At 34.3% G+C, this 12,099-nt stretch overlaps 1 protein-coding gene across 1 annotated transcript; it reads left to right on the forward strand.

Moving 5' to 3' along the window:
• The first annotated feature begins 1,990 nt into the window (after positions 1 to 1,990).
• On the forward strand, positions 1,991 to 11,791 carry LOC136810687 (signal peptidase complex subunit 3-like). Its single transcript, XM_067067262.1, has 5 exons — positions 1,991 to 2,162; positions 7,731 to 7,804; positions 8,338 to 8,414; positions 8,881 to 8,996; positions 11,425 to 11,791. The coding sequence occupies exons 1-5, from the start codon at positions 2,014 to 2,016 to the stop codon at positions 11,546 to 11,548; spliced, it is 540 nt and encodes a 179-aa protein (XP_066923363.1). The 5' UTR covers positions 1,991 to 2,013; the 3' UTR covers positions 11,549 to 11,791.
• The last annotated feature ends 308 nt before the right edge of the window (positions 11,792 to 12,099 follow it).

The raw sequence follows: 12,099 nt of genomic DNA on the forward strand, positions 1-12,099 counted from the left end.
TTACAGTGTACGGCGTTTTGGTATTCTCCAAATATTAGAATATAAAAAACGAAAGCTGGATATTGTTTGTTGAACAAATTTCGAACAATTTTGACGTCTAGGTCTGTATTTTTTACTTTTCGTTTTTCGACGTCAGTTTTATCATTTTGTTATGTTTTTGATTATACATGGTTGTCTTTAAAATTGAATATCTGAGTTTCACTAAAGCTTTTGAAACAAAACTTTCAACAGCGCTTACTGTACTTATATGCTAAGGATTAATTCGATTTAAAAATACGTCAAAAAATTAAGTTTAAAACATGTTTTTTTGAAAACGTTTGTCGGTAGGAGTGGAAAAAAAGGTGAAACTTTTGCATAATCACCAGGAAATGAAAAAAACTGGTAGGGACACAGCAATGTTTTTGCTATTGAAAGTTAGCCCTATTTATCAGTAACAGATTGGCAAAGTTTCGTTTGAATTCCATAAACCGTTTAGAAGTTAGATATAATTTAGTCAAAAAATATCGCTATTTTTGCATTCTGGTCCGTAAAGTAGACACCTACAAGAAAATTTCGGACAGCAAACAAGTAAATTCGGAAACTTCAGATATAGTGCTACGTGATGGTATATATTTGCACGCGCCTCTACGACTGTCATAGTTGACCTCCCCCAGCTCCCGGACTATAATGGGATTTATTAGATTAGAATTTAAAAAACTATGAGATATTATCTAAATTTTGAGACATACACGCAAAGACTTGGCCTGTGCCAACCTCGAAAACTAAATTCAAGAACAATTTGTCAAGAAAATGTTTACAGAGGAGAAGACATCCACCTAGATCCGCACACCGCTGGATAAGCTTTAATAATTCCGCTGTCTGGGGAATTAATTGACAAATTTTGGTTGGTTGATATTCTGGCTGCTGCACAATTCATTTTGTTTCAAGCCTTCAGTTTTAAGCTAATTGTCCTGGGATCTTGAACTTGATCGAGGTAACTCTCATCCTTGTTGGTGCAAATACATCATGTAGATGACTCAGACCCCATCTGAAAAAACTTAGACCCCGAAACTGAAAAAGGTCAATCCAATCTGAAAAAGTTGGGTCCCAAATCAGATCCCAAATGAAAGAAGACCCCAAATCGGAAAGAAGAAAAGGTTAGACCCCATCTAAAAAAATTAGACCCTATCCAAAAAAAGTGGAACCCCAAATCGAACCCAATCTGAACAGCTCAGACCGGGGTCATTTAAATAAGTCAAACCCCAAATCAGACCACATCTAAAAAACTCGGACTAGACTCAACTTTGCTCCCTACGTATTATTTCAGGCCCATTCTAAGGAATTCGGGTGATTCTTTGATCGCAAAACCTACGTTTGTTTTCAGTATACCAATCATCAAGTACTTTGCTTAAAATTTTTTAAAGTAAAAAAGTTTGATTGCTATTTTATCACCTAATTGAAGGCTTTTCTGCATTGCAATTGTGTGGTATGACAGATTTCCTAATTGGTCGGCAGACGTAACCATTATATCTTGTTTTTACATTTCACTATAAATTTATTGGCTTTGTAGAATCTGCATTTAAATCTGCATTCAATGCTCGACATAGAAAATTTTCCCCGGCTCTGCTAGCTTGGCAAAAACTGGTTTTCTTAGGAAAAAAGAGCCCCCAGCCTGAAATTTGACTTCTAGCCGCCTTCCCTCAGAGCCAGGAGGGTTACATTCTAATATAAGAGCTGACACAAAACGCCATTAATTTTGCGCTAGATTCCTGCTTAAGCGGCGTCGCGTGCTAGCTTGGGGTTTGGATTTATTTTACCTCTTTAGGTTCTTGCACCGCATTAATAGCAACTGTGACATTGACTTACAAGCACATGTAGGGTGTGGATGTACGCGTAACAATTAAAACAAATTCTAACATCTTTTAGCTTATTAACCTTTGGTTTTTTAGAGTTGCTTCTTTGTGAATTTTATAAGTGTATTTTACAACAAATTTTTCTTATTTTTTCTTAGACTAGATAGACAATAAAAACACAATGCATTCAATATTATCACGACTGAACGTGGTCTTTGCGTATTGTTTATCAGTGTTGGCTGCAGTAACTTTTGCCTGCTTCTTGACAACTTACACTGTGTTACCAAACGCTGATCCTGATATTGAATATGAAGTCAGCAGACAAGTGGTGTAAGTTATTTTTGTTTGTGATTTTCTTCATTTTTTTAACCCTTTGACGACGTCTTTTTATTTTTCCGTGTCTAAAATACCGCGGCTTTTTTAACTGACTGTCGGATTATCTCGTCATAATCTTGTTTGACGGTTTGTCTGAATGATGAAATATATTGTCAGAAACTTTCATTGGGGCTACCATGACTGAAAAATGAAAAATGAAACAACCTGAAACAACTTGTGTACTAAACTATAATACATATTTAATTTAAGATTTGTTGCTTTTATGACTTATGTTACTCATTTTAAAAGCATGATTTTGCGAGTCTCATCTACCTCATTTTGTGTAATGACGAATTTTATTTCAGCTCCAATAAGAAATCTTTTTAGATTTATAAAAATGAAATTTCATTACCTTCACCACAGAACTAAAACTAACACAAAAAACATCAGTACCCGGAAAAAGATAAACGCAAAGGCCACGCAGTATCGAAATGAAATGCCAAAGCTGAAGAAAAACTGTCAAATGTATTATTGTATACTTTAATCGTAGAAATTTTAGCGAGACTAATTTTAGCGTATATTAGCGAGTCAGGAAAATCTTGATTTTTTATTGGATTTATTTTAGCGAATCACGATTTCAATAACTTTCGCGTGGATAAATTTTAGCGAATACAAATTATTGACTGAATTCGTTTTCTAGCACTTCTTTGCACTGAAACCCTTCTTATTGATAAAAATTTATCAAGGCAATATAACCAGAAATTTCGCGCGGATAAATTTTAGCGATCTGTCGATTCGGCGTGTTTTAGCGAGATTTATTTTGGCGAAAATAGGGTAAACTCGCTAAAACGCTTAAATTAGTCTCGCTAAAATTTCTACGATTAATAGCATACCTTGAAATAATCTGCAACATATCTGTAGAACTGACAAAACAATTTTCTGGAGCCAAAGTAAGCAAAGAACACCCAGTGGGTAAAAAATCATACACTCATGCAAGTCGAAATTCAAGCATCAAAATGTAGTTTCATGAAGCAAAATTTTGTTGGTGCAAACATATAATACATCAAGGCACTTAGATTAAATAAATCTAATTTCTCATCTTTTACAAAATCTCCACTCCACATTAAACAAGAAGAAAGGAGGAAGAAAAACAAGCAAACTTCCTTCCGTCTTCTTCTTTTTCGAAATTTTTATGGATTTTTCTACTACCATATACAAAATAATACAAGATAGCTAACTCGAAAACTTGTGAATGAAAAATAAATTCCAAGTTAGCTAACTCGAAAAAAGGTTTTGTGAAAAAGAAATTCGAGTTAGCTAACTCGAAAAGGTTTTATCGAAAAATAAAATGCGAGTTAATCCTAATTCGAAAATCCTTTTTTGAAAATAAAAAATCGAGTTAGAGTCGAGTGACGTCATAATTTGCACTTTTATGACGTCATAATTTAGCTAACTCGAAAATTGCTAACTCTAAGATTCCGGGCCTCCCGGAAATATGCCGCTTATCGCCGTTTTTGGAAATTTTTCAAGGACTTTTTCCTAATATTTCTTTGTTGTTTTTTTTTCACACAAAAGCATTATTGATAACAATGTCCACCATCAACTGTCAAATGTCCTCAACTCCAACCTCCTCAACTTGATTATCTCCATAAACTCGAACAATTTTTCCGGTCTTTTGAGGAAATTCTTAGGCTATTCTGCCTCTCTATAACTCGAATTTCAGCAAGTCGAACAATTACTGATTATCCCCTTGGCGTTCCATTACTCGACTATATTACACTTCCCTACTTGCTCTAACTTTAATCATCAGGTAGGTCCTATCAGCGTCATAGCTTGTTAACGATAAATTTAGATATCTAAAATTTTCAAAGCTGTACAGGACTGGACTGGACTAAATTTTCAACGATTTTTTTTCGTTTTATCAGATGACACCTTTTCAAAACCCGCGCAATTTCGCGAACACCACACCATTGTGAGATGTCTCGTCAGAAGTATTTTTGGTGCAAAACGCGATAATGAGATATCTCGTCATCGGTCGTTAAAGGGTTAATAAATATAACTGATTTCCTTTTTTTTCATGTAACATAGCACTGATGATGGTTGTACCGAAAAGCTTTTGCTAAATTTTTTTTGAATAAAATACTTGTTGTTTTTTCTGGTTTACCACAATTTGAAATGGCAAATATGATTACAGTACTTACAGTACTTAATTACAGTATGATTACTGTAACACTCCTTTTTTTAATCTACGCTCTTGGAGCACTTAATCCCATGTTTTTGTTTTGATCTAGAGATTATGTGATTGATGCAATGAACGGTTTTATCTATTGATATGTTGGAATCTTTCTTTTTAATCATTTCGTTTGTTTACGATGAAGGTTAGCTTTAAGCCACCTAGGCTACGGCTTAATTATTACCCAGTGTGAAGTTTTTCGCATCAGCTTAAACCGGATTTAAAATTTTATTCTCTTGTTATGAAATCGTACAAAAGTTTCATTCCTATAGGGCTATTTAGGATTATGATTAAAAGTATAAAATATGAGGATTAAGAACTAGATCATTTGCATCATGTTGTTTCATTTTACTACCGGAATATATTTAGATTTTTCCTTCTTTTAAAAAGCAATTTGGTTTAAAAGAAAGTAATGATAATGATTAACAATGATCTTATTGGTCATTATTTCTCATGATCAGATACCATATATTTAAGCGACTTTCCCCCCTTACGTCTTCATCCAGTTGTCAATTTATGTGGATGAGGGTCACTGCCCTTCTCCAGGCAAAAAATGAATAGCTGCAAAGAAAGAGATAAAGCAGTTTATAAAGCACTTGAAAAAGGGAGAGGACATGCTGCAAATGAATTGTGGAGATCTGAAGAAGGTCAAAGAATTACTAATGAAGAATTTAAAAAGATTTTTCGTGAGCGATTGAAAAAAGCTTTGTCTGATGAATCAATGAATGATGTGGCTGAAGTACTGTTTTACCATAATGAATATTTCAAAACTGATATCCAAAGTAATAAACTCAAACACTTTCTGAGTGGTAATTTATCTTCTTGGCTCGAGCTAGAAGATAAGTTGTTTAAAGGATGGTTTTGTAAATCAAATGCACAAGCCGGAATTCGCTCCGTCATCTTTGAACATTGGGAAGAGAAAATTGCCAGCAGGTTAAGTCTGGTTGGAATCGGCCGATACATCTGTTACACCAATCAAATTATCTCCTCTAAGCTCTGGGGAGATATTTTTCAAAGAATTGAAGACACAGAAAAATATAATGAACTTTCAGAATTTTCTTTGCTGATGAAAGAGAAGCAAGAAAATGGGAGTCGCGATCACGAAACAGATAGTTTTGCAGAGAAAGCAGATAAACGTGTCCTGTATCTTACAAGTAAAGATCTTAGAAGAACAGACAGTAACCAGCTAAAGCTTCCTGTACTGACACTTTACGATGAAAACCTCGGTGAATATAATAATCATCATGATCTTCATTATCGCTTACCAAGAAAATACAAGGATACAACTGCCCAATTTCTTCGACATGTTGCTCGAGTATTATATTATCATATCCTCCCGAAATTTTTTAAGATAGATTTAAAAAACGAAAACAAGAAAATTGGTTTACAAGAAGTTCAAGTAATGCTGGTAGAAAAAGACGGAAAGCCTCAGCATATTTTCGTTGCTTTCAGCCCAAGTCCGCCTTCAGACGAAATAATAGAAGGAATAAAAAACATCAAAGCAGACGAACTCCTGGATCCACCAAAAAATATACCTGAAGAAATTAAATTTAATTACAATCATGATAGAATAAGAGAATTTCACCATTCCGTCAAACGAATAAATAAAATTAGAGGCGACGACACGCGTTTTGATACTATTTGGAATTTGCTTAACCCGAAGCCAAATATTACGACCCCTTCTTCTCAGTTTGATCATAGACGTCACGCAGAAGAACACTTGTGTGACAAAGCAGAAGAGCTAAGAAAGGAACAAGGCAATCTGAAATTTTACATTTATGGCAAAAAGCGTCCATGTATGACTTGTTTTGGAAGAATGAATCATTTGGGAATAGATCATTTCAACAAGCGACCGGGATTGATATTCCGTTACGCATTTGATAAGCAACCGGACGAAGTCAAACAATCATCATTAAAGCTGATTCGGACAACTCCTTCTCATATCACTTTTACTGAAAGAAGATACTATGGGAATTCTTATGGTACTTCTTATGATACAGATTCTGAGAGTGAACGTGACAGTGACAGTGACAGTGACATGGAAATTGACATTGATTGCGAGCAACAAGGACCGTCATATTCATCTCAGGAATCACAAGAGGACGACATCGAGTCTTTAGCTCAGGTTTATGAGAAAAAGAGTGCAGGCAAAATAAGAGGAAAATAACGAAAAACTGAGAAGAACCAATCCCGGCCCCACCAATGTCGATCTAAAAAGCATCAAAAACGCTATAAGTATGACGAAGTATGATTTGATCCATAAATATTCAGTTCACGGTCCCGACCTATGAGCATATGATTGGATGACAAAAGATTGATCCTATTAGATATTGAAAAATTTTGGAAATATTTCAGCAAAATTGTTTTTTTATTTTTTTCGTTAACCCTAAATCTTTGAGATGCTGATTACTTCGGGCAAACCCCGTTTACGAACTTCGTTAATGATTCTCATACAGATTTTCGATGGTATTGTTAATGAGTATTTAAGCACGCTAATATGAAACAATTGATCAAATTCAAACCTCAATCATAAACATAATAACACATAAACATAAACAGCCCAGTCGCTCTCGATTTCGTTTTCAAGTTAAATGAATCTGCTGTGCAACCAGTTCAGATTCACAAGAACTCTTTATAGCAGAGCGTGGCATGAGCAGAATGGATGATCTATTAATATGAGATTACAATATATGCCGTCTAGCTTATGATTTATTAAATTTTCTCTTATTTGCACTTTAACATTTTATAATAGTCAAAGATAATATACTTATGAAGTATTCACTCTCACGTGTCTAATAAACAGGGGTGGTTTGCAAAAATAAGGATATTTTTTACGACAGCTAAAAATTTCAGTAAAATTTTGGCTCAGGTTGGGGTCTTCTTAATTTTTCGAAATTTTCAGGTGTAAATGTTCTTACGATGTTCTTAATACGCTTAGTTTCTTTACTTAAAAACTTTAAAATCTGTTAAAATCAGTACTTACTAAAGTAGTTTCTGAAATCTGAGGGCTTAGGTTTTTTCAACCTCGTGTTCTTATAAAATTGTTCTTATATCTTGTAGAGAACCTTGTTTCTTTAGAGTGCTCAATACAAAGTAGAACTTTTTATATTTGCTGATGATCAACCCAGAAGAAGGTTGTAAAAAACCTTTTTTTGTTTTTTCTGTTTCAAATATAAAATTGTTCTTTATATAAGATTATTAGGTGGTCCTAATAAATAAGGCCTCAAGCAAGCAAGTAAAAAGATATGACGAATTGCTTAGCCTGTATGTCTCTCTATTCTTTGTCTCATTATCATAATAGAAATCCATTATTAACTATATAATGATATGAACCATTATTATCATCATAGAAAACACGTACGAGATTTCACAGCAACAAGAGCAAAGAATGATCTTGGTTTCCTCAAATTCAACCTCAAATCAGGTAAGAACCTTGAATTTTTTTAACCCGTTCTGAAAATGCAATGTAACTTATGTTATGTTTGGTAACATCCAGTCTAGAATCATACGATCCCGGACAAAAGGTCTGTAGACTTTTCAAAAATTACTCAATAGTGCCAAAAAAATCCCATTTGACACTTGGGAAATTCCCCAAATGACCCACAAGTGGTTATTCGGCAGAAGACACCTACAGGTTTGCTAGCAATCCATTTGACTTTAGTCCTTGTGATTTTTAGACTTCCAAAGGCTTCTAATGACTGAAAATGGGTGAACTTCAGCCACCCAGGTGGCATTTCCTTCAATGTCGAGTGGATTTGGATGCTGGACTTGTCACCCGACCCTCCAAATCCAATAAAAACAACATGGGCCCTGGTAAAAATGGGTTTTCAGAGCTTATTTTAAAATTTTTCATGTATTTTTGAAAAGTCTACAACCTTTTGTCCGGGATTGTAGAATTGATGGAAAAATAAGCTGTTGATGTCAGCATTCATTAATAGCTTTTTCTCTTCTTTATAGATTTGGAGCCATTATTCAACTGGAATGTCAAACAATTATTTTTGTACTTGGCTGCCGAATACGAAACTCCCGAAAATGTATGAACACCTAGAGCTTTTTGATATTTTATGTTAATAATTTTTTATGTTTGACATTTTGGACTCAGAAAAATAGGCAACAATTCATGCTAAGTGCGAATTTGCGTATTTTTGATTGAGGAAATCTCTTATTTGACAAAACTAAAAAATTAAGAAACAGACAGAGTACAAAGGTATAAAGACCGGTATCCACTTTCGCGCGAAATGGGCGACAGTTTTTTTCTCAATTCTTTTTGCCTAAAGAAAAGATTACGTCATAAAAGAGTTTCGCGCGAACAAAAAAAAGTTGAAGTTTTTCAACCGTTACGTCAATTTTGACCAATGGAGTTGCTTCATTTTTCAACCGACCAATGACCTTACAAAAATGTAAAAAGTTTTCGCTGATTTCGCGTGAAAGTGGAGTCCGCCCTTAAGGATATTATTTTGCTTTTTGTGATCACCTGATATTTCGAACATTTTTCTGCAGGGTTTGAATCAAGTAGTGTTGTGGGACAAAATCATCAAGCGTGGTGAAAATGCTTATTTAGACCTTCGCGAGATGAATTGTAAATATTACTTCTTCGATGATGGCTCAGGTCTCAGGTGAGCAATTTTTCAACTTTTTCTGCTCTTCATCGATTTTTTTTTTGGTTTCTATATTATCGAGAGGAGGCGTTCTATAATATTGTGGCGTTTTTTCCGCGCGATGATTAGCGAGAGCAAAACGATGTACCGAATGTAGCTCTAACATAGGCTTTTAATCAGCATGGGTTCAAAGAGCCAAGGGTAAGATACTTGATAAAAAACGCTCAATAACACATTCTGAAATATTTTCCAATGATCAATAGTAAAACTCCTGAAACTGCCATATTTATCCTTCCTGTCAGACTGCTATTATTCTTCCTAAAAACTGACATGGTTTCGGAAAATCAAAAAAGTATGATTAGATTTTTAATGAGGCTGTTGATGTTTATTGATTAATATTTCACTTGATAATGAATGTGTGAAAACGTCCATCGTATTTCATGTTTATCTGAAACTGTAGTGTTTCAATATTTTCGAAATATCTTTCCAGCACAGTTTCAGTTCGGTTTTAATATTGTAAATTTACTGTCTTTAAGTACCTATTCCCCATTTGTTCTTTTGTGACATCACTCAGAAGAGGTGAACCTGATAAAGGACCAGTATAAAGTGTGTCCTTAATTAATAGGACCCTGGCGACTTCAGCAGGTTTTTTAAGGAAAGAATTATAAAATAGGACGGGGCTACGAATAGCTCACGATACAATGCTTTTTTCTTGTTTACGATTTGCCTACTCCACATTTGACTCTTCCAGAAAAAAAATTGAATAAGGGGGGGGGGTGGAGGATAATACGTTTTTTAGAAATTTACCCCCGAGACATTGTGACTTTTGACCCCTCGGACAGCAGGTTTAACCCCTAGGACAGCAGGTTTAACCCCTAGGACAGCAGGTTTAACCCATAGACAAGCATCAGTTGACCCCCAGACATTCAAAATCACCCCAAAAAGGAGCAAAATTACCCCCGGACAAGGTAAATTTTGTTGATTTTTCACTACCCCTGGACAATACCTTAAGAATAGAAATTTCTGCGAGAAGAAATTTTGGCGAACGAAACATTTCTGTTCAATATTTTAGCTGAAAAAAGAGGGGAAAAGTGTATTTTAAGAGGAAAGAAAATTAAATTTGGCGAGAATTTATTTTGGCAAATGACCTATAAATTTAAATTTGGCGGAAAGAAATTTTTAGGAAATTCGCCCAAATCTCTTTCCACCAAAATTTCTTCCCTTAAGGTATATCCTCCACCCCCCTTGTACAAACATTTTCTGGAAAAGCCTATTCTATCAATTATTAAAGATAAGCTTAAAAATTTATGAATGCATTTTTATTTGATGTGTACGATGGCCCCGAGGTTTCTCCACTTCTAGAAAAAGACAATTCAAGAAGAGAAGTAAAAAATGAAGAAGGGAAGTAAAAATTTTAAGAAGAGAAGTAATTTTTTTGTATTACTTCACTGAAAATTTTACTTTTCTTCTTGATTTTTTTACTTCTCTTTCAAGCTTTGAAAAATGAAGAAGAGAAGTAAAAAATGACAAAAATACCACGTGGTTTTGATTACAACCCCTGACGTAGAAAGTTTATTGTTATTACAGAGAGACCCCTTACCAGACTCCAGAGGATGTTTGTAATGGCAATTATGTTGATTAGTGTGATTAAACGTTTAAAGCTATCCCTTAAGCAAAAGTTATAAAGCTTTTCATAAATTATAAAAACACTTTGGGAGAGTACTTATATTTATATAATCTTTGTTGTAGGATCACGTGTTTTAGACGTTGTCTTGTGCTTTAAACAATTTAAAAAGGGTTAAAACCATTTTGGCAGCTCGCCAATGTAGAAATTTAATCACAATTTCGATACTTAAAGACATTTTACTTTCCTTTTTAAAATTTTTACTTCCCTTCTCGAAATATTTACTTCCCTTCTTTAAATTTTTACTTCTCTTCTTGAAACTTTCAGAACTTTTTTTAGAAGTGGAGAAACCTCGGGGCCATCGTAGATGTGTTTAAGATTTGTAATTCACTTCGGCAAATTACAGAGGATCGCTGCGCTGTCGAACTCTGTCTGTAATTTTGTTGAAATTGATTATAGCAACTGTCAAGTGATTTACTGTTTCTCTTCTTCCTTACGTCTCGCAGGCTACGTTATGCTCTTACGTGCCTAATAAACTTTGTTAATTTCTCGATCTTTTTTCCAACCTTGTTGGGACTCTCCCCCCCCCCCGTTAAGTTTTGAAAATATTGTCAGCTGTCATAAGAGTCCCTTATTTTGCTCTAGCTAGCCTGGTTTTAGTCTTTATTACCTTATTTTTAGGTGTTAAGAGGTACAATTTCCAAACACTCGCACTCGGCAATAAGGTCCCCCCGTTTCTTAAAATTTGAAGATTTTTCCAACAACACCCCCCCCCCCCCGTTTATTAAGCACCTAACAGTATCATTATTCTTTCCATTACAGGGGTCATGATAACATCACGTTGACGTTTTCATGGAACACCATTCCCAATGCTGGTATCATTCACAGAATCAAATCTGACGAAACATATCGATTCTCTTTCCCAACTGAATACGTTCGCTCATAAAAAGAAATTGTGCACTCATAGAAATCATTTCGACGGGCTTTTTTGAGTGAAATATTCTTTACTTAGAAATGAACATTTTTTACTTGGTGTTGTTGCATTTATATTGTTCGCGATATTTTTTTCGAATTTTGCCCAAATTTACCACATACTAGGTAGATATTTTTAGTATTGAATTTGATAGCTTTTTAAACTGTATTTTTCCTTTTTGAATTATTTTCTAGAAAATGAATTTTACGATTCAAATTCTGTCATTTTTAGAAGATTTTCATTCATTATGGTTTAGGCCAGTAGCTTTTTTATTTGAGATGACAATTTTTATTTATCGAAAGAGAATTTCAAATCAAAGGGAATAGAATTCTGAACAGTTACATTTTACCCCTATTAATCCCTGTCAATTTTAGTCCATTCGATTTTAAAGTGTGAATTAAATCATAGTTTTTCTTACCATTCAATAAAATGCTGCTATTGTAACATATTAAACACTGTTGAAAAGATAATACAGAGTACTATAATTTCCGAGAAAAATAATTCCAAAGTTTTGCAAATTTAAA

This window comes from Clytia hemisphaerica, unplaced genomic scaffold (genome assembly GCF_902728285.1).
Source record: "Clytia hemisphaerica strain Z4C2 unplaced genomic scaffold, Clytia hemisphaerica genome assembly, whole genome shotgun sequence".
NCBI classification, from domain to species: domain Eukaryota; kingdom Metazoa; phylum Cnidaria; class Hydrozoa; order Leptothecata; family Clytiidae; genus Clytia; species Clytia hemisphaerica.